Here is a 25,697-nt window from a genome sequence, read left to right on the forward strand (position 1 = left end):
TTTGCAAAGGTATTCGGCTGTGTGGATCATAACAAATTATTGATAGCATTTCAAAGAATGGGAATTTCAGAACATTTAATTGTGCTCAGGAGGAACCTGTACTTAGTCTAAGAGGCAGTTGTTCGGACAGAACAAAGGAATACTGTTTGGTTTAAAGTCATGAAAGGTGTGCGTCAGGGTTGTATCCTTTCACCATACTTCCTCAGTCTGTGTGCTGAGTGAATAATCTGAGAAGCTGGACTGTAAGAACAACAGCACAGCATCAGGATTGGAGGAAGACTCATTAACAACCTGCAATACGCAGATGACACAACCTTGCTTGCTGAAAATGAAGAGGACTTGAAGCACTTACTGATGAAGATCAAAGACCACAGCCTTCAATATGGATTACACCCCAACAAAAAGAACACAAAAACCCATACAACTGAACCAATAAGCAGCATCATGATAAATGGAGAAAAGATTGAAGTTGTCAAGGATTTCATTTTACTTGGATCCACAATCAATGCCCATGGAAGCAAAAGTCAAGAAATCAAACAACACATTGCGTTGGGAAATCTGCTGCAAAAGATCTCTCTGAAGTGTTTAAAAGTAAAGATGTCACTTTAAGGACTAAGGTGCACCTGACCCAGGCCACGGTATGCATGTGAAAGCCTCGTATGCATGTGAAAGCTGGAAAATGAATAAGGAAGACCGAAGAAGAATCGATGCCTTTGAATTGTGATGTTGGTCAAGAATATTGAATATACCATGGACTGCCAGAAGAATGACAAAGTCTGTCTTGGAAGAAGTACAGCCATAGAGCCCCTAGGAAGTGAGGATGGCGACTTTGTCTTGCATACTTTGAGCATGTTATCAAGAGGGACCAGTCCCTGGAGAAGGATATCATGCTTGGTAGAGTAGAGGGTCAGCAAAAAATAGGAAGACCTTCAATAAAATGGGTTGACACAGTGGCTGCAACAATGGGCTCAAGCATGACAATGATTGTGAGGATGGTACAGGACCTGGCAGTGTGTCATTCTGTTGTACATAGAGTTGCTATGAGTTGGAACTGACTTGATGACACTGAACAATAATAATATTAGTATAATGTTATAATTATATAACTATATACTATGAGCCAGGCACCATTCTAAGTGGTAATCTAAATTAGTAACTTATTCCTCACAACAAGCTGTTGAGGTAGGACTAATCATTGTTCTCATTTTGCAGATGAGGATCTTGTTATACAGACTGGTTAAGTAACTTGCTCAGAGTCACAGGGTCAGGGAGTGGCAGAGCCAGGGTGTAAACCAGGAGGGCTGGCTTGGCAGTTACGCTATACAGTCATCTGCAAGGGATTGAGTCCAGGACCCCCTGCGGATATCAAAATCCGAGGATGTTCAAGTCCCTTATATAAAACGGCATAGTATTTGCATATAACCTACACACATCCTCCTGTATGTAAATTGTTGTTATACTATGTAGAGAATAATGACAAGTAAAGTCTTTTTTTTTTTCCCTCTCCAGAATATTTTCAATCAGGGGTTGGTTGAATTTGTGCATGCAGAACCTGCAGATACAGAGGGCTGACTGTATATGTGGTCTGGTCACCTGTCTGGGGAAATAGTAAGGTGTTCTCCCCAGAATGCTCTGGGGAAAGTTTGAATTGGCAGTCATCGTCAGTGCAGCATATGTGGGTTTATCCTACCTGAATGGTCTAGATTTTATTTTTAAACCACTAGAATAATTGGCTGTTTTTTCTCTTTCAGTCTTTACGTAGTCAGGAGAACTGACCTTCAAAGATTTGCTTTAGGATATGGCTAATTCACCCAGGTTCTTCCATAGCATTATTGTTGTTGGGTGCCATCTGGTTGATACTTGACTCTCGTTGACCCCATGTGAAAGAGTAGAACTACCCCATAGGGTTTTCTAGGCTGTAATCTTTACAGGAGGAGATCGCCAGGTCTCTTCTCCTGTGCTGGGTAGGTTCAAACTGCCAATCTTGGTTAGCAGCCAAGTGCTTCTGTTGCGCTACCAGGGCTCCCGTAGCATTAAAAAAAAAAAAAAAAGCCCACTGCCGTCGGGTTGATTCCAACTCATAGTGACTGACCGATAGCACAGAAGGAGTAAATGACGTGGCAGGTGGGTGTTGTTTTGTGGAATTCTGTTTTTTTTATTTTGGTGTTTAAAAAAGAATTGCAAAGAAGGCTGACAGATACGTTCTTTGAAGAGTGTCACTAACGATCTGTGTATCTCAGGGTTTGCCCAGTTCGGGAGCTCTGCAGCAGCAGGGTCCTTCTCTTCCCCAGAGCACAGAGAGGACACATTGGGATCGCACACTTCCCAGTGTCTGTCAGTACAAAGCTGAGGTTCAGGGTCAAAAGTCCTGTTCCTCTTTCCTGCCTCCACTATTCAGAAATTTTAAGTCAGGGCAATAACTCCCAAGTACCAGGAATATTCTCAGCCACAATAAATTCTTGTGCCTTTACTCTGTATTCCCTTTTTCCAAAAATAATGTGTATGAGTCTATGATGTGTATGAACTGGTTATGTCATATAATTAAGATTAAGGCTACAGTGATTAGAATAATATTTTTAATCTGAGTTTTAAATTGTTGCCTTTTCCTTTTCTCCTGTATTTTGCAGTTCTTCGTGCCATGAAGGAGGACAGTGAGAAAGTCCCAAGCTTATTAACTGATTATATATTGAAAGGTGAGTTTTCTAATGGCATATATGCAATGGGTAGGAAGTTCTGATTAGTCAATAAATATATCATGTTGCAAATAGATTAAGAAATAACTTCTAAGTACACAACGTTTATTAGTCTTTTCATTATTGGTGTGAACGGTGATGATAGATCAAGGACATAGTTATGTTACCAACATCATAAGTTATGGTTATTAAAATTTAACTTCTTTTTGAGTCCTTGGATGGGAATAATTTCCACAGCCAAATTATAAACATTGAGAAAGGCAGGGGAGGAAAATTAGTGAGATGTAGTCATAACTATGTATCAGGTGCCAGCACGTAGACCCTGGGAGGGCTGGCTAAGGGTTGTTTCCATAGAAAAGGAGTGAGGGCGTGTGAAGGAGGGGACGGTCGTGTTACAGTCCCAAAAGGAATACCAAAGGTGTTAGTGTAAGGGACAGGAATTGGGAAGAGAGGAGAACTGACTTTCATAAACCTAGGGCATTGAGAAAGGAGCCATAAAATCTTGGAAACAAGGTGACAGGATGGGAATAGGATGAGGAAAAGAAGATCGTTTGAGAAACTAATGAGCTCAGTTACTTTACTGAGGAAAGGGCAAAAGTTGGTTGGTAGAGAGGGGTCTGAAGAACTTAACTATAGATAAAACTAATACTTCCCCATGAATTTTTTTTTAATAGTGGTCACTCAGGCAACAGATGCGCAGTGCGTCACAAAATGCATCTTGTGTTCGATCCAATTTTGAGAGCGCTCCTCTTCTAGTAACATGTTTCTGCTTTGGGTCCTCTCCTTTCCCAAGCCAAGCCAGCCAAGCGTAAGGAAGGTTGGGATTTCTTAGATTAGATATCTCACATCGGACTTTCCTTCCCCCACAGCTTCATAAAGAGGGAAGCTCAGCACACACATGGGGGCTCAAAGTGGATGATACAGAAGTACCACCTGTAAGAGACTTATGTGGCTATAAAAACACCAGCTGGCTACTAATAGGTTAACACAGGGCTAGGAAAGACAGAATTGACGTTTTTTTATAAGCTGTAATTTTTTCTGATGTTTTTTTTTTTCCCTATTACGTTCTGAATTTTTTTTACCTGACATCTTTGCTTTTGTGTTGTGCTCATATTAGTGTGAAAGCTGGATTGTTCTGAGGTTTGTTTTTCTACGTGTGAAACAGGAGTGAGACGAACATAAAGAACATGTATTAATTTGTAATTACAGTGGTTCCCTAGGGCACTGTCATGAGGGCCAGAGATAGAAGGAACTTCTGAGGCATTCTCCAGCTATTTTTATCTTCGACTGCATGGAAGAATTTTATGACCCAGAGAAGAACAGAGTACTCTGGGGGATATAGTTTTTCATTCTTTTCCTCTGCAAACCCACGACTGTCACGTGAACCTATCCTGCATGCCTTGGGGAAGCAGCACCCGTCTCTCCTGCCCCTCATGCTCAGGCCCTGGCTACCATCTGCAAGCCCAGTTCTCTCTCCACTGTACTCGCTTCTGATGAGCTGTTGATGTACATGTGCCGCGGTTTGTCTTGGCTTCGTATTGCGAGGACTGGGTGGAAAAGGATTCAGACTACAGCAGTGTCTCTAGAGTCTCAGAAAATAGTGGTTAACACACTTGGCTGCTACCTGAAAGGTTGGAGATTCGAATCCACCCAGAGGCCCCGTGGAATTAAGGCTTGGCCCTCTGCTTCTGAAAAGTCAGCCATTGAAAACCCTGTGGAGCACAGTTCTACTGTGCCACAGAGGAGGTCACCATGAGTTGGAGCTGGCTCGATGGCAGCTGCTTTTTTAATCAGGCATGGAGCTATTTCAGTGTGGGAAGGTGGTGATGTGGGATAATTGAAAATGCTGTTTTCCACCCATCCTGGAAATTCATAGCCCTTCAACTCTTTTTGGGGACCAGTAATTGAACACTTTGCTTAGAAGGGAGGGTCGCTTTAAGGGGTGAACTCTCTTTTCCCTTTCTTGGCTTTGTCTTTGTTGTTGTTTTGACACTGATGAGTGTGGCTTGGGTGCCTAAATACATCATCTTAATTTTAATGCAAAGGTGAAAAGTGACAGAGAAGTGGTTTCTTTTGGCCTGAGAAGGACAGGATGTACACTGTATGGTCTAATTAAACTTCTCTTCTCCCACCTGCTTAATCATCCCACCGCAGCCTGCTGCCACCCTCGCCTCAGCGGTACCAAAGGCTAGAGATGGAGCTATGGCTGCCGCTGTGCTGGTCTTCCATAGGAATAAAAATGTGCGCAGGAACATGCGCCCTTCTTTGGCTTCACCGGGGAGCCTGTTGGCTGTGTTACAAGCCTTGTAGTATAGGGCTAATGCTGTAGCCTTGTATTTCTATGTGGTATCCTGAAGAGCATAGCTTTTTGGTATCTCATTTCTGGAAAATTCTAATGTATTTTGAGAAAACTTCTCATTGTTACGTGTAGCCTTTTAAAACTTTTTTTTTTTAAATTGCTACTGTAGATCCTTGCATTAATATTTTAGTTATTTCTTAATGTTTTTTAATATGCATATGAAAATGTATATAAACTGTGTATGCATTTTATATAAATGTATATGAAATGTATGTTATCTACCTAAAAGTTTTCGTTTCCTTCCTCTAGTTCTGTGTCCTACATAGAGTGGCATCACGTCAGGGGCACCCTTCCCTCCGTGGACAGCGAGCCTGGGTCTCTGTAGCGTTCTCCTGAAAGCTGGCTGCCGCTACTTTCCTGCACTGCTGCTGGAAATGGAGCACACATGAACTTGGGTTTGTGATTTCAGTATTAATAGATCATGACTCCACTGATTCTTTATATTACCAAATAAATAGGGCACTGTTTTGAAATCTAGAGATGGTTTTTGTTAAATCTGTTAACAATCATGAATTGTTCTCTAACTTTGTAGAGGAAGAAGGAGTAGTATTAACTCTGCATGTGCAGTTATATTTTTCATGAACTGGCAGTATGCTCATTTGAGTTTTTACGGCTTTCTAGATCTAAATTGCACTGAAGAGCTAGGTTAAAGCATTAAGAGATTCATACTATAGCTATTCTTCAGTGATGGCAAGAAGCAACACTGATTTTTATAAGAGAACTGTCAATATACATATTACCGACCAGTATTGCCCAGACAGCCTGAAACGGAACAAACTTGGGCAGTTCTTCGAGTGACGCCAGAATAGGCGTTACCTTGGCTTAAAACTTAGTGAATGTTGACACTGTTGGAGACGTGGATTTGTATAGCTTCTGCTTGTCACCATTGTTCCAATTTTAACCATTAAGTTGCCATTCACTTTTAGAATCTTATTAAAACTTTTTGATGTTTAAATGTTTTGTTTCATGTGTCTGAAGAAGTGTACTGTAAAAGGAGCTTGCATCCTTTAAGGTGCTTAAGAAACTGCTGCAGCGTTGCCCCTTTCCCATTACTGTGTTTTATTTTATGATGCCTGTTTCTCTACAGTACTAATTCTAGAAACAGCTACTCATGGAGATACATCACTAGTCATGCAACATTTTGCTGGTTCTAATCATCAAGTCAGTGTCATTTAATAAATGGAAAAAAAAAGTAAGATATGCTTGAGAGCCTTATTTTGAGTTTTTTTGTTTTGTTTTCCATCCTTTGCAACGCTTCTGTTACTGTCCTGTGGAGAGTCTGTCCCTTCATGATTGAGCTAGTGAAACTCTGATCAGCCCCAGAGAGCTGTGGGCAGGGGAGAGGGACCTTGCCAGGTTGTGCAGAGCCGCTTTGGAATGGAATGATTGAAGTCCTGCTTGCTTTCTGGGGCTTTGAGACATGCCAAGCCGCTATGGCAGCCCCCTCCCTTATATGACATGAGTGCACATGGGACTTGCTATCAAGCGGGTGTTTAAATTCCACTTAAATGTCCGTGAGCGTACAGAGATAATCCACATTCCTCACTCCACTCAGTCATTAAGACACTGTAACTGCAAAGGCTGGTAGTAGCTTGGTTTGAAGTTTGATGCCAACAACTCGGCATCTCAGCCATTACGATAGTGGAAATATGGGACTTATTTGCCCCTTCCCCTCAAATTGATGAAGATGCATACTTATACAGTAATATTAAACAAATCTGATGTGCATTTATAAAAAATTTGCTTTATAGCTAAAGCCATGTAGCTTTAAAAGACACACTGTAAAAAGTCCTGGGGATGTGTTTTTGAAGAGGTTCAACAATGGTCTGTTTTATAGCTCATTCTTAAATTAATGCTTCTGAAATGTATGGCAGTAGACCTGTTTTTCCCTGTCAACTCAAAGTCTCCTTGTAATTAGGTTTCTTCTCATCTTGCTGGATAAACTTTTTATTCCTCAGCAGTTAACTAGTAGGGCTTCCCACCACAACCCCTGTGTGTGATGAATTTGTTTAATACACTGATTTAGTGATGGGCATGTTTCTGACCTGTGACTGATGCAGGCAGGTTTTTGCCCCCTAAGCACAGCATCCCTGTGTCGTTATACTCCATTGGGCACCTTTTGGGCAAGGATTCCTTGGGGAAGGCCTACATTCTGAGGGAGGCGTCAGGGCTGCCCGTGGCACTGGAGGTTCATTGGATTGGCAACCTTACACAGATGGGCTATTTGTCTTTCTAATCCCAGATATGGAATCTTTTCCAGAGCTACACTGTGTGACTTCTTTTAGATTCAAAATGTTTATTGGCTGCCAAGAACCAAACTGCAAATAATCCCTTTACAGCTTTGTATTTTTTTTTAAAGAAAGGCAAGGCAAACTGTAGAACTACATTGCACTCCAAGTGCCATATATCTACTTTATTTTTCAGGAAATTATATTTGTTTTTCTTTTACAAGAGCACAACAGGAACCAAAGTAAAAGAGTAATAGATACAGCACTCAGGATAAATCATATCTTTAAAATAATAAAAAAATTTACACCTTGTCCTATATCCTGTTAGTATTTTCATAATATGGCCATGATTTTTGAAAAACAAAAGCAAGCATTTACAACTTTTTGGATAGACTTTTTATGCCAGGAATGGATTAACTGTCAACAAAATTTTATACTAATCTGATGTAAATCTGTTGTTACATTAACAAATTTTGGAAATAGATAAAAATATTGCCCCTTGATAATAAATCTTTTTTTTCCTTTGATGCAAACAGCTAGAACACCTTTTTCTTTTCTTTTTTTGATATTCTAAGACAAAAGAAATGGTTAATCTTCAGATTAATAAATTAGGTCATTATAATAATAAATTAATTTTTTTTAAAGTTCAGCAACCTCTGTCCAAGTATTTACAACAATACTTGAAAGTTCCTTTACAAAACAGAACACATTTCTTTTCACATTAAGCATACTGGGTATCTGTGTCTTTCACAACAAGCATTTTTAAAAGAAAAATCAACGCACAAATGGGTAATTAGTATAAAAGTGCTAAGAGCTGTTTGAAAAGTTAACACTATAATATACAGTCAGAGTTATATTTGAGGCAAACTACAATAAAATTCCAGCTTATTGTGGACAATGTTCCAGTAGTTGTTTCAAACAGTTGTTTGAAAAAAAAAAAAAAAAATCCAGGAGCTGATTATAATGATGCGTATGAACTGCCACGGATGTCTCTGGCGGGTAGGTGGACTGAAAACCAGTGAAAGCAAATCCAAATGAGGAGATTTTAATAAAGGAACACCTTCTCCAGAGCGGGTGCCATGCTGACTGTTTAAGGCGTGTGCGTGCCCACACACACATACACACACACACACCAGGTTGTGGGTCAATGTGCTTATGTATATTTACACAACCACTCACACACATCTTTCTTTCTAATTAAACTGCCGGTACAATGAGATTTTGTGTTATTCAAAAATTTGTAAGTGATCAAAAGCATTGATATGGAATGCCTGTTTTATCTTTGTTTTGGTTAAAATCTCATAAAAATACATTCAACAGGAAAACATAAATCGCATGTGTATAAATATATATGTATGTATATATATACACACACACATACATACACACACTTTTGTTTCTGGAAGCATAAGATAGTTACATAAATATTCCTATAATTGCTAAAGTTTAAAGAGGCATAAATTTTTTGAGCGTCAACAAAGGTGCTTGAATAATATACAATTAAAATGAAGTAGTTTCTATTTTGTAGAATCAGTATATAATAAGGAAGAAAAATCCCCAAACAGTCTCTTTTAAAAAAAATTTCTTCTTAAGCTACAGCTTCAACAAAAACTATGAACAACCAACACGAGGACAGAAGAAAGACAGGACAGACAATGAAGGACAGCCCCTGGGAACGCCTGGTGTCCTCCCCTCCCGCTCCTCCCTGCCACGCTGTCGTCAGAAAAGCTCCAGTGCTCACGTATCCACAAGTGACTTAGGTCTTGTGCATCTGCTGACTCTGCTAGTAACTGGCTGATCGGCTTGGAAGAAAAAAAACAAAAAAGCAGCAAAAAGAATAACTGTGTATATTCCTAAGAACCCGCTTTAGAGGAATTCTGCTCTTGCATTTCCCTTGCTTCTCACTGCCCACTGCAGTTGTGACGTATAGAAAAGAAACTTGTGGCTTTAGACCTGGGATGGCTACTAAGAGGTTCTGATGCGCTCATCTGGTAGTTCTAAGGTGGTTACTGCAGCTAGATTGCAAGGCCTGTGTTTCCTGCTTGTCCAGGCCTGAGCTTTGCAGCAACCACTGCAGTCTTCAGAGCAGCAGGAAAATACACCCTCTGGATGCTGGGCCATGGAACTGCTTTTATTTTACTGGATTTTGCCCCCAGCCAAGCTGACCAATTTGTCTTCCCAACACCACCCTCCCCCCCATTTCCCCAACCGAACTCACTGTCCCCAAACCCAAATATCTCTACAGCTATATCATATGCAAATGTATTTCAGCAACTTCAAAAACTTTGGTTCTAAGGAAACACTTGGTCAGTTATCTTGAGGAAAAGTGGGAATGCTTGTTCTGCACGCTGCTGCCGATGGGGCCCATCCCAGGAGGGTCTTAGCGCTGTACATCAAGTCACAATCCAATACAATCCACTAAGCAAGTGCACAAATCCTACTTGACTTTTAAGAGCAGATGTAGTCGTTTCTGCCTTTTGAAATCTCATCTAAGTGGCCCTTCTTCACACGGTCTGGTAGAAGTTATCTGCCTGTAGATGGTTCTGTTTTTGCATGCTGTAGAAGCCACTGAATCTTGCATCTGGTTCGGCAATTCTTAGCATTCTCTGGGAACTGTCCACCTGGACTCGGGTTCCTTTCTTGCAGTCCACAGATACCAGCTGATTATTTAGGGAAGAAGGCTATTTAATGAAAGGAGGAAAGACCACAAGGAATTAGCTGCTTTATAGATCCTGAAAGAACAGAAGTTTCATGCCTAATTCAAGTGAGGTAACAGCTTCACAATACACTGATGGTCAGCCTGTCTGGAGTATCACAATCTAGTACCAGCTCTGCTTTTATGAGGGATACTGACAAATTGCATTTAAAGGTGAAATGTCAGTAAACCATGTCAAACGGCAGATGAAGGAACTGAAAAAAAGATTGGTGAAGTGACATGAATTTTCAAATCCTTGAAGAATGAGTGGGATTAACCAGACAGGCAGATTTTAAAATAAAGGGGTGATTTCTAATCACTCAGACTATTATTAGCTTCCAGGCCGCAATTACAAGTGGGTCTCCTCCCAGCTCTGGACCTTGGGGACCCAGCATGTGCCCAGCACAGAGATTGTGCCCAATTCATTTAAAAACTTTTAAATCCTGAAAATTGGATCCATGAAAGGTCAAGATTCATTAACCAATGGATGATGGATAGTTCACCCAGTGATTGATCCAGCCCTGGGTAAATACTATATATTTGATAAATGCTATACATTTGAGGTCACAAAGAACAAGGTAAACATTTCACTGACTAACATAAAAAGGAATACGAGAATGCAAGCTTTCCTAATTTTATTATTTAAGAGACTGAACATTTTTCAGGACAGTACCTTGGTTGGTGTCCGATACCAGCAAAGCAGTGGGATCCACTGTTTCTTCTTATTGATCAATAGGAATGCTATGATAATAGAGAGGCAGATGATGATGGGAACCACGACGGAGGTGATGGAGTCCAGCGAAGAGTCTTCACTTGGGGGCAGCCTGTTGTTATCTCTGTAATCTACCTGGAGGTGACCCACGTCTAGGAGAAAAAACAGTTACAAAAGCATTTATTACCTACATCAGAACTTTTAAGGATTATTTTAATTATATTGCAAATAGAGATCAGCAACTTGATTTTATCGATTCCCAGTGGTTTAAAGCTAAAACCATGATTAAAGTCTAATGCTGATTCAGAGCTCTATCAGAAGGCAGGGCACTTAGGGATGGATGTGAAAAAATGTATCAGAGCGAGACAGTAACTGGGGAGGATGATGCAGGTTCTTGCTAATTAATAAAATAAGAAAATGCTTAGGTAGACTTTAAAAAGTGACTAAGATTAGACTATTAAAATATTTTGATTAATATTAACATATGTGGCCTCAAAAGATTTTGAGGCAGAAACGTTAGCTTAGCTCCCTGCTTACTGGCAAACAGATTAGGACTAAGTATATGCTACTTACTGGTGTAACCGCTAAGACTAATTAGATCAAAAACTAAAACCAGAATCAGGAGCTTGGTCTTTTGGTTGGTATATTCACTGAGCTTTCTGCCAAAATGCTTTACTTCTCAAAAACTTGTTAAAAACTCAGTAGACCTATTAGATCATTTCCCACCTTACTGAACCTACTATACAGGGGACGTTGTTTGCTTCTGATCTTATAAATGAAGATCTTTGTGTTCCTTTAAATCATCATCCTTACAATGAAGCTGCAGACACAGACAACAAGGTCAAATACATACTGATCAGAATGTACTCCCCCTTGAAGTTATTTTTTCTTTTATTTTCTTTCAAATAAGCCCTTGTAGTCAATTTCTAAATGCACCAAAGACCAGTTCAGCCAAAGATGCAGAAAAATTAGCTTTTCTTGCACTTGCGGTGAAAAGGATTTGCTCTTAGATTTTTCGGGAAACTCTGCTCATGAGGTAGAACAGCTTTGTGATATTAAGACTGCCCTCGTTAAAAACTCAGATTTTTATTGATGTGCTTTTGAGGGAAGGAGGAGATGGGAAGAAGAGAACATTCCTTCTCATTTTAGCCAGTGTAGATGGCAATTCTTTATACAACCAAACCAAAAACCCACTGCCGTTGAGTCTATTCCAACTCATAGAGACCCTATAGGACAGGGTAGAACTGCCCCACAGGGTTTGCAGGGCTGTAAGTCTTACATCTTCCTCCCGCGGAGCAGCTGGTGGCTTTGAACTACTGACCTTCCAGTTAGCAGCTGAGCGCTTTAACCATTGTGCCACCAGGGATCTTTTTAATACTTTATAATAAAAACCCTTTATCATCGAGTTGATTACGACTCATAGTGGCCCTACAGGAGGGCCAAAAAAAAGGAAATATTTATCAGCTTCAAGAAAAATGATGAATTCAGGTTTTTTTTTTTTTTTCCTCATTCCAAATGTTATTGGAAGTGATTTTAGGAATATATGCCATACAACATAAAGAAGTAAATTAAGGAAATCCCAGTGAAAGAAAAATGAAGCTGAGACTGAGGTCTGTTTATAAAATCCAGGTCTTAAATTCTGTTCTGTTGCTAAAAGCACTCCACAAATTTAGCACTGAGCTTCATAGCAGCCAAAGCAAAAATGGGAAAAAGTATCATCAGTAATATTCACATTGTCTTTAAGATTAAAACAGACCAACTGCCAAGAAGAAGCACGCATTCTCTTGCTACTGACACATGAGGAAATGTCTCCTCTGGGGACTGGAGAGCAGGGATACTATGTAATGCATAGGTTCCTCAACATACAGCAATAAGTGAGGCTACTCCTTATGATTCAAGTGTGCCATCTAGGACACGGCCTGGCACACAGACTTAATAATCGAATGAATGTAAGCATAATAAAAAAAAAATTTTTTTTTTTATGAAAGTATTATTCAGTCAGAGCAATTATACAAGGAGCTACACACTGGGTCCAGGAATTTCGCACTCTGGTCGTCTGCCCTGATCCAAACATAATGTTAGAATATTTAGAATCATAGACCATTAACCTTTCAGGCAATGAATATTGCTTTTTCCAAAAGAAATTTTATAAAAACTGTATAATAGCGATTTTGAAAATGCACTCGGGAGTACACAGGAGGCAGTACTGAATTGTGGCAAAGGGCAAGTTTATATTACTTTGGCTGAGATCTATTTTTATAGAGTAAGTAATATTAATAGGAACTCTGCCTTGCTTTATCAGTTAGTGATTGAGAGAAAGAATGACACTCTATTACAAACAACTGGAGGGCAGAAGAAGGAAAAAAAAACGACATGGAATAAATCTAATGGCTGGAAAAAGTCAGCACATGCAATAAGTGGAATTGTCATGAAATGAAAACTACCCAAACAGAGGGAGTAACCTATTGCATAAATGCCTACAGAATCCACAGGGACACAGTAATTTATTACTAGTCTGCTTACAAAGTTCATTCACACATATTTGAGAGATGGCTTAGAAATTCCAGCTACCAAGCTACCGTGACTAGGAACCTATTTCTTTCCATTATCACTAAGTCTCTCTCTGAGCCTGTGCGGCCAGGAAGAAAACACTTTACCCAGTTACCTACAGACTTATTTTAATAATAATACAGGCTGTTAAATGTTATAGGTCTCCTGGAGTAGTTACTTGAACTTACTTGGGCATGCCCTTTAAAAGTTACTCACAGGAAGTTTAAGAAAAACAAAAAACCAAATCACACATAAGACTAGCTCTCAAGTGACCTCTGCACTTACCTCTAGGGAGATGGATGATGTCATTTTCACTAGGTGTGGGCCGCATGGGAACCTCTATGTCAACCTCTCCACGATGGTTTGTCTTCTCAATGGGTATGTTGGTTGGTTCTGGAACATACATTTCTAAAAGAAGAGAATATTCGTCATAAGTGATGACTAAGCTACCTCACCTTACCTTATTGTTGGCTTTGTATCCTCAATCCAAATGCATTCAATTCAATACGATATTGCCTGGGACACGAAAAACCTAGTTTCTGCATTTATATCATTAATGTTAAAGAGACAGTCACTAGCACTGCAGTGGTGGGAAATGTCTTACAACATTGAAAAAAAAAAAAAGTTTGTCTTTTCCATGAGAGTCAGAAGCTCTGCTGCTTTATGGTAACTGGTATTGGCTCCACAGTTCTGTGTAAGCTAATGGGGATTTTTTTTTTTTCTTTAATGGGGATTGGCTGAAATGGAAAGATTTCTTCTACTTTCCATCAGCTAAATATTGTACTTTAATTACTCTTTTCCTATAGTCCATGTTGAATCATTTGTATAAAATATGTCAGCAGCACTCTTTATGCATTTCCTGGCCATCCCCCTGCACACTCTTCCCCTAAATGGGGACGGTTCTGTAGGCCTCGTGAGGTGCTGCCTAACTTAAGTGTCTCCTGTTACCACGAGAAGCATTTAGATTAGACACAGATCTTTAGTAAAATGTATTTACATTACCTAACTGGATCATACAGGCACTGTGATCAACAAGATACTACATCATGATACAGAACTGTCTGGAAAAATTATATTCTTCATCCCAAAGAGCAGGTCTTATGGAAAGCTAATTTCTAAGGTTCCGGGGCAAAAGCACAGGGCTTTCCTAAGTTCATACAAACATTTTTATATCTAAACTTCATCTGGCTAACAAGAAGTAACCCACTTTTTAAAGAAATAATTCTTAAGTACCCCTATTTTCAAAAACGTGGCAATAAAAGTCAGCACATGTCTCCTCTTGGCCATGTTATTAACTAATTTTTATAAGAAGGTTACTCAGCAGTTATAATCTCATAAACATAAGCCTAAATTAGACTACAATACGTAAAATACAAGTTATATAAAAAAAGGATTAATAATCTCCTCTGCTCAGGGTGATCATTGTCTATCCCAAAGTTACCAGCCTTTCAAGAATTCGAGAGAGGGCAAAAGTAATACTGAATATACCATGGACTGCCAGAAGAAGAAACAAATCTGTCTTGGAAAAAGTACAGCCAAAATGTTCCTGAAAAGTTAAGATGGTGAGATTGCATCTCACGTACTTTGGACATGTTATCAGGAAGGACCAGTCCGTGGAGAAGGACATCATGCTTGGTAATGCAGAGGGTCAGCAATAAAGAAGATGACCCTCAAGGAGAGGGACTGACACAGTGGCTGCAACAATGAGGTCAAACACAGCAATGACTGTGGGGATGATGCAGGACCGGGCAGTGTTTTGTTCTGCTGTACACAGGGTCGCTATGAGTCAGAACCGACTTGATGGCACCTAACAACAACTAACAACAAAAGTGATAGAGAGGCTGGAATCCATTTGCTGAGCTTCCAGTGTGACTTAACTGAGTACCTAGCGAGGGAAATAAACTTGGAGAGGTTAAGTATCTAGTAACTGGCAGAGCTGGCATTCAGATCTGGTTCTGTGATTCCAAAGCCTGTTTTCCTGCTGCCCCCGAGAACAGTCACTTTGGCCTTAGTCTCCCAGTCTCTGCTTTCCTACTTGTATTAGGCCTTTAGACATGGCAAGAACTAGAAACCATTAGAATTTCCAAAGGTTCAATGGGTCCCTGCAAACTCTAGAACTAAAAATAGAATTTAATTAAATAGTATCATATACAGGAGCAGAGGCCAGAGGATCATTGGTTTAATGATTCTCAAACTTTTCTGTGATATCGAAAGTACCTGAAGAGCTTAGAAAATGTGCGGATTCCCATAGGTAGGTGATTCACGTTGTGTGTGGAGGGTTGTGGATAGGAGTGGAGGCGGGTGGTATTTAGCCCACCCATAGAGAAACCCGGATATGCAGCATGAATTTCCTGGAGGAACTTGGGAAGAAAAACCACTTTATGTGGGATCCTTCAGTGCCAGTAACTCACCCCTGCCCTTCCCCTGCGTAGTCCAGCCCACAGCTTTGAGTCTTCCTGTTACAACAGTGGCCAACCTGCTGCTGGCCTCTGGGGCCTCAGTATAAAGGCTAACATGAGCTCTAGTCCACCAATGCTGTGAATATCAACAGCTCTGTATCAAAAACCTCCACAGAGGCCCAGAGCCAAAGTCAATTTAAGTCCTCCTCAGGTTTTTTCCTGAAGTTGAGAAGCAGCCTGAAATTCTTGTACCTTACACCTGCACATGGGCAGATTTCAAGTGATGCCCCGCCAAACAACAGATGCTGCACAGCATGATTTTTCTACCCACAGGCGCTTACAAAGGGTCTATTTGGCAACAGCAGGAAGTCAGAAGATCTGCCCAGGAGGAAGGAGGCTTATTCGTTCAACAAATATTTCCTGGGCATTTCCTATGTGGCAGACCAGGTCTAAATTTTGGGGATCCAGCTCTGTGTAGGACCAGTCCTCGCCCTCTGACCTCTCATGAAGAGAACAATGCCACACAGTCACCTCTCACCATCCAGCAGCTCACAGCCCTTTGTATCCACATCACTAAACTCAGTTCCACTCTAATAAAAATTCACCCTCTCCCTTCTATATCACAAAATACTCGCAACTCCAGTACAGAGCTCTCAAGGCAGAGGGTGGGGGTGAGTAACTTCCCTCTCATTTCCCTGAGCAGTTTTGCCATATAGGATAAGACTTCTAGGAAAAAACTGCTTTGAGCAACAAAAACAAGTGAGAGTGCTATTAGATTTCCATGTCTAGACCCAAGGCCCCCTGGCCAAAGACCGTATTCAACTCCAGACTAAACTAGAACCCCTCTGGCATTTACTAAAGAGCCCTTCAGGGCTGCTGGCACTGCAGATGGACAAAGCCAGGAGAGGGCCATGAAACCCAGTCACCCCAGGTAGATCACAGAGGTGTGGCCTGTGGTCGTATTTGCTCTGAGCAGCAGTGTACTTCAGAGGAACCCAGATCAACTTACTGGGAATGTATTTTACTCCCTTAAAATGTCCTTTCTCTGGAAGATAGCAGAGGGTCCTTGGGGCTCAGAAGCTCAGGGCGCCACTTTTTTTTTGCAGATAGAACTTGAAGTCAACCTATGCCTAGGAGCCTCATGTCTTCTGCTTACGAGAGGTGTGACTCTGGACAATTTACTGAACTTTTCTGAGCCTCAGTTTGTTCTTCTGTAAAATGGATCAAGTACTAACCACCTACCTATCTCAAAGGTCTGTACTCATATCCAAAGATGGCAGAAGGGAAAGTGCTTTGCAAAGGGTGAGGCTTTCAGAATGTTGGAGTCCTTGGGTGATGCAAATGATTTAGCGCTCGACTACTAGCTGAAAGGCTGGCAGTTTGAACCCACCCTGTGGTGCTTCGGAAGAAATGCAGGCCTAGTGATCTGCTTCCGAAAAGCTAGCCATTGAAAACCTGATAGAGTGCAGTTCTATTCTGCACACATTTGGTCTCCATGAGTTGAAAATGACTTGACAGCAACTTTTTTCTTTTTTTATTCAGAATGTTAGCTGATACTGCTAGAGGGTAAGGATCCTGTTTGTTGGATCACCAGGAAACATTCTGCAAGCATCATTTTATTGGCCCTCACAGTATTTCTGTGAGGTGACATGGGGTCCCAAGACTTCAGTGAAGAACCCTGACTGTGGTCACCTTGTATGCCGCTGAGAGAAGGGCCAGGAATTTGGCCTTCCTGGCAGGCTGCATCTGATCAAATGGAAGGTGCCAAAAGCTCGCCTGACTTACAAAATGTGCTTAGAGATAAGATGGAGAAGTGATTCATCAATAATTCATCAGATACGGAAGGGACAGTTAACAAACAAATGAAATTTCAACCCAACAGTGAATTCAGAGAAATCCCTAGTGATGGACAGTGACGTTAGCAATATCTGCACTCTCTTTATTAAACTCACAAAACCCAGGGGAGTATATGTCTGGGTGAATCTTTACCTCTATTTCCACCCCCACCCCGAAGTTTGGGTTTTTACTGTCACCCACCAGGGACATCTACAATATGCATTGCACGGGTCCTGGCCCCTCCTCTCTCCATGATTTAGTCCCTCCTGCACACCACCCCATTTGCCTTCCCAAAACACCTTTATGATTGTGCCATCATCTGCTCAAAAATGATCCTCCCCATTGCCTGCCAAGGACCAAGTCCACATTCTTGGCTTGATAATTAAGGCCCTAAAAATCTTGGCCAAACTACCTTTTTTACCCTTACCACTTGTTACTAGAATGCTCTGCTCCAAGGGCATTTGGCCTTGGCCTTGGCCGCCTCAGGGCCTTTGATCAGATTACCCTTCACTCCAATGAAGAAAGCCTGCCTTTCCAAGGTCTAGCCCAGATCCCCCTCTGCAATGCCCTCCAACGCCACTCTACTTCCCAGTAAGATTTTGGTTTTGAACTATGTGCTCATGGTCTGTATGAGAGTTGTCGTACCACTGTCTCCATTTCATCCTCTCCCATCCTCTCTGGAAGCCACTCTAATTAGACTTTGCCTCCACCACTGAACTGAAACTGCTCTTGCCAGGATGAGTAAGACAACACTAAATGAAACGGTGCCTTCTCATTTCTCATCTTATCTGACCTAACGCACTTGATTCAGCTTCTGGCGTCTTCCTACTTGAAACCCTTTCTCCACCTGGCTTCCAGGGCACCTGTGTGGCTGGTCCTCCCTTCTCAGCTTCCTTTGCTAGTCCCCCACCTCACCTCCAAAAGTTGGAGGGCCTTAGGGCTCTGTCCTGGGCACTCTTTTTTTCCTCTACCTATACACACTCCTTGGAAGATCTCTCCTGGTTTCAAGGTTTAAACACTGCCTATCAACTATCAAATTTAGGTATCTATTTCCAATCCCTCTCCTGAACTTCATATTTTCCATATCCATGGTCTATTCATTATCTCCATTCAGATGTCTCATGGTATTTCAAACTAAAGATGCCTCAAACCAAACTTTTTTACTTCCAGAGCTGCAGCTCTATGGTTTAGTCCAAAAACTTTACAGTCATCCTCGGCTCCTCTGTTCCTCTGACTCCCCATATTAAAAGCCAAATCCTCTTGATTCTTCTACCCTTATAATATAACCAGAATCCGGCTGCTTCTCACCACCTCTACAGCTGCCACCACGATCTCTTGCCTGAATTATTATAAAAGCCTCTGAATTGGTCTCCCTGCATCCACTTCCAGCACCGAAAGTGATCCAATTAGAACATAAGTCAGATCATATCACTCCTCTGCTCAAAACCCTCCAAGGTTTTCTTTTCAATGCAATAAAATCCTGACAACCACCTACGAGACCCTGCGTGTTTTGGCCCACAGCTACCTCTGAACCTTATCTCTTACTGCCTCCCACCCTGACTGTGCTCTATCCCACCACCTGCTGCTTTTCCTGTGTATGCAGACCTTGTCCCCACCTCTGGGCTTTTGCCCTGGCTACATGCTCTGCCTGGCACACTCAGTCCCAGGATGTTGGCTGCAATTCTTCTGTGTCTCTTTATGAATGCCATCTTATCAGCGAGACTTTTCTTGACCATCTTCTATAAAACAATCTGTCCTATTTCTCTCTAGTCCCCTGGCCATGCTATGCGTTTCTCCATAGTTTTTATCACTGTCTTGGGTACTGTTTATTCACTGTCTGTTTGCTGCCTCTCTCTCTACTAAAATAGAAACTCTATGTGGGCAGGGACTGTATTTTATTTACTGCTATATCCCTAGTGCCCGGAACGGTGCCTGACAGATGTTGCTGTTGTTGTGTGCCAACAAGCTGACGTGGATTCATACTGACCCTCTAAGACACAGGAGAACCGCCCCATAGGGCTTCCAAGACTGTAATCTTTACAGAAGCAGACTGCCACACCTTTCCCCTGCAGAGGTGGCTGACGGGTTCAAACCACTGACCTTTTGGTTAGCAGCTGAGCATTTAACCACTACGCCACCAGGGAAGCAGGCTCTAAATGAATCTATGTGGAACAAATGTCAAGTTTCACAATTTACCTAATTAAAAGAATATTAGTAAGAAAATTGGTATGAAACTTCTGAAACGCAGGGGATAGGTACTAGGTAAAACAATTAATGGGAAGCCACATATTTCTCCTTCTTCCTCTCACTCAAAACAGTTAAGAATTTCATTTTTCCCCACGTAAATACCAGGTGATAAAATTTCAAAGAGCCGAACCTTTGACGTTCCCTCTACACTTTAAAAAAGCCAGTTAGAATAAACAATGAAGAGTACCCAACTGAAGGTGCTTGAAAGGGGTTTGGCTTTCTGACCTGGCAGAATAACCCAACCTATTTTAGGAGATAAATGCACATTTTCAGAAATGCTCAATTAAGGCTAGTCTTCATAACAACTAAACAAATGCTGATGAGCGAAGAATTCCATGACATTCTTTGAGTTTAGATAACCACCTCCTTTTACAAATGCACAGGACTGTCACACTCTGAGCTAATACTGCTGCTACAGTATGGAGAATGCAAATCAGACGAACCACAGCAATCGCTGCATGGAACCAAGGTCTGGCACTCACCTGGTGGTCAGTTTTCTAAGTTACTCCCAAGTGTTTGCATGGGAAGGCCTTAGCTGCGTCCACCACACAGCCTGGGCAATCTGAGCTAACGGATGGGTGGAACAGCCTGAGTTGGCTCTAGTTTCATTTTTTTGTCGTTGTCGTTGCAGAGAATATACACAGCAGAACATATACGTCAATCCAACAGTTTCTACATGTACAACTTAGTGATGTTGATTTCGTTCTCTATGTTGTGCAACCATCCTCACCCTCCTTTTCTCAGTTGTTCCTCCTCCATTAACATAACCTCACTGCTCCCTAAGACTCCTATCTAATCTTTCAAGTTGCTGTTGTTAATTTGGCCCCATAGAGATAGATCTTAAACATATGTTCAAGGCAGACTATTCTTTACTAGTTAAGCTAAACTACTGTTTGGTTTCAAGAAGACTTCAGGGGATATTTTTTAGTCTAAGGTTTAAAGATTATCTCCGGGCAATAGTTTCAGGGGTTCATCCAACCTCCATGGCTCCAGAACATCTGGAGTCCATGAGAATTTAAAATTCTGTTCTACATTTCCTCACTTTCAATCAGGATTCTTCTATAGAATCTTTGATCAAAATGGTCAGTAATGGCAGCTGGGCAACATCCAGTTCTTCTGGTCTCATGGCAAAAGAGGCAGTTGTTTATAGAGGCAATTAACCACACATTCCATTTCTTCCTCCTATTCCTGACTCTCCTTCTTCCTTTGCTGCTCCAGGTGAATGGAGACCAATTGTTATGCCTTGGATGGTCACCTGCAAACTTTTAAGACCCAAGTCACTATGTCTAGTTGCATCTTAAATCAGTATTACAGCTTGCAACATGGCAGGATGAAGGCTTAAATACCTGGACACATAGGGCAGCAACTTCCCTCCACGTTGATGGGCTCGACACAGGGCAGAGGGGGGCAGCTGACCGTTGAGCAGAGGGTCTGGCCCTGCAGGCAGTAGCAGTGTGTGCAGCTGTCGATGTCCCACCGCTCCTCGTCGGCATAGGCCTTCCCGCTGAAGTGGCACACGACCTTCTTCGGGATTGTGTCTTCTAGTGACAAGAAAAGCACACGAAGAGTTGCTTGAGGTGGCTACAGTAACAACTATACTTGAGAAGTAAAGGGAAATGGCTTTGTACAATCAAAATATATATCTGGATTTTAGAACTTGACAAAGCTTCTGTTTCCCTGTTGCCACTTTGCTCTGCTCATATGGGCCTTCAGAACTCTCCCCTGGTGGCCAGAACCTGATACAGGACCACTGAGGCAGGGTCGCAACAGTTACCACCCACTGGATAAGGGGTGTTAAGACTTTCATTGTGAAATACACAAATTTAGTCATTATGGCTGGTTAACAAACTAGGTGAAAAAACTAAAACTGCAACATAAACAGGTAGGAGATTATGTTCTATGTGCAAGGAGATACAGCTGAGTGTATTTATAAAGATGGATTCAAGAAATTCCTACTTTTAGTTATTCGTTTTGCAAATGATACAGGGGAAGAGTAAGGAATGATAATGGCAATGTCATAGGGAAGCACTAGGCTCCTCTGCTACCCTAGTGGGGGAGTTCACATTGTGATAACCATTTCCTTCATTTTTCACTGACGCTGAATGGATTTCTCTTGCATCAACAAAGTTATCTCTACTTAAAAAAACGCCTCATTTCATTTTAATCCATTTTTTGGGGTAAACTATAGTTTTTGAGAACAAAATATTTATAAAGAGCAATTCTTATTTACAGGAATTTACAGCTTAAAACATTCTGCTCTTTTTTCCCCATTCTTCCTGGCCCTACTTATTTTTTCCTTCCCTCTGCCTCTTTCTCCTCTAATGTTCCTTTCTCTTTGACTTAACGACTTTTCCTGGCTTGCCCGAACTAACTAGTGTTCACAATTCACAGCCAGTCTTTTCCCCTCTGGAGCTCAAGTAGTGGTGTTTTGAGTGGAGTCCAACTGACCAGGAGTTTCAGTAGCAGAGATGGGGCAGCCCTGGGTAGGAGGTAGGGTGGGGACCCCCCAACACTGAACAGGCCAGTAACCGGAAGGCTCCTACTCATGTGGAGAAACTACACGCTCAGATTCTAAAGGCAGCTCCACTTGCCACTGGTCACTAGCAAATGAAAAACTGTAACGGAATCTGGAAAGAAAGTTCCTTAACAAAGGAGTGGTACCCAGGGGTACTTCCAGGGTTCTTCCTGGATGGCATCTGGAAAGCTCTTGCAGGGACAATGGTCATCGCGCAGACAAAAGAAGAGAATGCAGAATGCCTGCAGGCACAGTGAGAGCTGTGTGAGCACATGGCATGTGAAGCCCTTTTCTCCCAGTGGCCCCAAACTCTGCAGCTGAGTGCTCCACGGTGGCTGGAAGCAGCTCCCTGTGAAGACCCTGGAATAAACCTTCTGGTTGACCTTTTGCAGAGGAGGGTCACAGATGGAAATGCTCACAGCTCTGTCTTTGGTCTCCACATTCTCTTCTTACCAACTAGTCAAGCATATGCACAGTATTAAATGGCACAGACAACACAGTAGTCCTATAACACTTTGTACTTCCATAGAGATAAGTCTTGGTTCACTGCAGAGTATTAGTAAGCAAGCACAGGAAGGAATCTATGTCAAGTGTTAAAATACATACTCTGTTTTTCAACATATTTTCCATTGTTTTTCTTAGTACTGCTGCCTATGGCTCAACAAGGGACCACTGAGTAATCATGGGAAGCTCTAGTTGTAAACTAAAATCCTTTTTCAATATATATTAAAAAAAAAAAAATACTTTAGTGTATTTGTAAATTTTCACACAGAAGGTTTTCTGGTACACTGGCTGTTAGACTAAAAACTCCTTTAAAAACTCCTTTAGAGGCTGTCAAATCGAACCCATGGCAGATGTTTTTGCTAATATTGACTACTTAAAGAAGACTTCATTAAGAAATCTAAAATATACATGTCAAATGGCTAAATGGAATCATCAAGTGTTTTGGCCAACATTTCGTGAAGGACATCAGATTTAGTGGTCAAATCTCGAGTCTATTATACTAGAGAATTCTTCGTGGATGGAAGCCTTTTTTCATATATAAACCTGCAATGGCTCAGGCAATGGACCAATATCACTGTATAAAATTTAATAAAATATTATGCTCAAGGAAATTAGAACAAAAAGGTTAAACTCTCCCCATTTAGTCCATTACTCTCTAGTGTGCCGCTCCTTTTAGAAGCACCTTTGCCAGTCCTCTCCTTGGAGGAGAGGAGGATGGGAGTGAAAGTGTTAGCACAGAAAAGTCGAGGGGGTTGTAAACACGGGTTAGAGTCAACACCGAACCCTGATCTGTATTTTCTTAAGATCTAGACAAGGATACTCATTACACAGTAACATATTTATTTAATTAACACTACTTATGTGGGGAAACCCTGGTGGTGTAGTGGTTCAGTGCTACAGCTGCTAAACAAGAGTTCAGCAGTTCAAATCCACCAGGCACTCCTTGGAAACTCTATGGGGCAGTTCTACTCTGTCCTATAGGGTCGTTATGAGTCGGAATCGACTCGAAAGCAGTGGGTTTTATGTTATGTGGAGGCCTGATGGTACAGTGGTTAAGAGCATGGCTGCTAACCAAAAGGCTGGCAGTCCAAATCCATTAGCCACTCCTTGGAAATTCTACAGGGCAGTTCTACTCTGTCCTACAGGGATGCTATGAGTCAGAATCAACTCAATGGCAACTTTTTTTTTTTTAGTTTATGACATTAAAATTATTAAAATTAGGTTAAGATGTTTAAAAAAATAATTACAGGTTAAACTTTGTAAGAGCAATCACCCATCCATTCAACAAATACTTATCATCAATGCTAAAGGTATGACCCTGAACTAGAGGACTGCGCAAAAGTGGTGGAGACAGGCCTGGGAGTCAGAAGTCATCATGAAGGAACAATGTAGTAACTACTGCTTACGTGACTTAAACACGGAGCTGGACAATATGAAGGGCAAAACAACCAACCGTGATGGAGAATTAGGGAAGGCTTCACCCAGGATGTGATGTCTGAGCTCTGCCTTGAGGGATGAGTGGGAGAAGGTGAAGAAGCTGGAAGCAGGACATTCTAAGTAGAAGGTGGTGTGTCCAATGGCTTGTCATATTGGAAGGGCAGTGAGAAGTGTCAGAGCTGTACAGAGTATGTGTGCAAGGGGCGGGGGGATGACTGGAGATGAGGCTGGGATTGAACTGTGAAAGGTCTTGGATGACAACTGAGAAATTTATAGAGTCTTTTCTGTAAGCCCGAGTCTGTAAGATGCGGGTCTTATTGACTTTGTTTTTAAAAAAGATTAGAACACGACAATATGGAAGACTAAATGGGTAAGCAAGGTGGAGGTGCTATCTAGGGCTTTGAACCAGTACTAACCAGTTCAGTCATGGTGGACAAAGTGAAACAGGAACAGACCTGAATTGTTACAATTTGGGTGATTCAAAATAACCAGAATGGGAAAATTATGGGTTGCAACCCTGGAATGGGAGGCTCAGAAGAGGTGCAGTGAGCTGTTTCAGGAGCCTATGCATGAGACTGAATTACTGGCAATACTGTGGAGACCGACACACATTCAAAGCTGCACGGTAGGCATCACTATTTCTGACTCTTCTCAAAATCCAACAGGCAAGAGATTTGGTTGCTATGCAACCCGTCCACTGCCCTGGTTTTCTAAGAGTTTCCAGCAAGGCTATGACCTATACTTTTTCCTGTTCCAGTTCACCCAAATTTTTAAAAATTGGGTCTGTTCTGGTTTTGCCTTCTTGGCCATGACTGAACCTGCAAGAATTGGTTTGAAGCCCTGGTGCTATCCAAGGGGATGTGAGGTGGGCTTAGCCTAAGGTAGTGGGAATGGAGACGGAAAAGAAAGGCTAGATTTTAGAAATGTTTCTGAGAGTTGTCAGGATATGGGTAGTAAGGAAGAGCAAGGCATGGAGAACAACCCTGTTTCTTGCGTGGGAGACTGGGCAGAGGCTTGTCAGGGACTTGGTTAGGCCTTATTGAACTGTTCAGCACAACTATTCCAGTGGGACAAAACTAGGGCTGCAGCAGCAACTCTCAGACTCTTGGTCTCCCTTTGTGAACATGCTCATGAAGTCATTACTAGGGTAGAAGTGATTCAGGGCACATCGAGGAAAGAGTGTCTGAGACTGGGCTGGGAATTTCAGTCCTTGGAAGCAACAGGTAGGAAAACACCAGCGGTGATGATGTGGGGTAACAGACAAAACTGACAGTACCCATTATATATCTTTAAAAATTTCACAGTCCTTTGATCCAGTAATTCTATTTCTAGAAATCAATGCCGAGGGAATAATTAGGAAAGCCCTAGAGTGATTTGTATCGCACATGTTTCTAACATTATTATTTGTAACAGCAAGAATTTAGGAGAAAACCTGTGTCCGACAATAAGGGAATATTTAAAAAACTCATATGACACAATCAGATGAGAGAATACCGTGTGGCTGTTAAAACATATGAAAGAG

At 41.5% G+C, this 25,697-nt stretch overlaps 2 protein-coding genes across 16 annotated transcripts in view; one reads left to right on the forward strand and one right to left on the reverse strand.

Moving 5' to 3' along the window:
* The window catches only part of FEZ2 (fasciculation and elongation protein zeta 2), a 59,602-nt gene extending 51,371 nt beyond the window's left edge, over positions 1 to 8,231 (forward strand). For all 4 annotated transcript variants that reach the window (XR_775893.3, XM_064277213.1, XM_010595864.3 and 1 more), the window contains 2 exons: positions 2,628 to 2,693; positions 5,302 to 8,231. Coding sequence is in view for 3 of the 4 variants with exons in the window: in XM_064277213.1 (XP_064133283.1) it covers positions 2,628 to 2,693; positions 5,302 to 5,318 (83 nt within the window). In the remaining variant the exon portion in view is untranslated. The remainder of the gene's footprint in view (positions 1 to 2,627; positions 2,694 to 5,301) is intronic.
* Positions 7,435 to 25,697, reverse strand: part of CRIM1 (cysteine rich transmembrane BMP regulator 1) — a 244,272-nt gene continuing 226,009 nt past the window's right edge. For all 12 annotated transcript variants that reach the window (XM_064277211.1, XM_064277210.1, XM_064277201.1 and 9 more), the window contains 4 exons: positions 21,066 to 21,260; positions 13,523 to 13,645; positions 10,649 to 10,839; positions 7,435 to 9,961 (listed from right to left, as the gene is read on the reverse strand). In XM_064277211.1, coding sequence (XP_064133281.1) covers positions 9,785 to 9,961; positions 10,649 to 10,839; positions 13,523 to 13,645; positions 21,066 to 21,260 — 686 coding nt within the window. In that variant the 3' untranslated portion in view covers positions 7,435 to 9,784. The remainder of the gene's footprint in view (positions 9,962 to 10,648; positions 10,840 to 13,522; positions 13,646 to 21,065; positions 21,261 to 25,697) is intronic.

The sequence above is a fragment of the Loxodonta africana genome, chromosome 26 (genome assembly GCF_030014295.1).
Source record: "Loxodonta africana isolate mLoxAfr1 chromosome 26, mLoxAfr1.hap2, whole genome shotgun sequence".
Classification (NCBI taxonomy): Eukaryota; Metazoa; Chordata; class Mammalia; order Proboscidea; family Elephantidae; genus Loxodonta; species Loxodonta africana.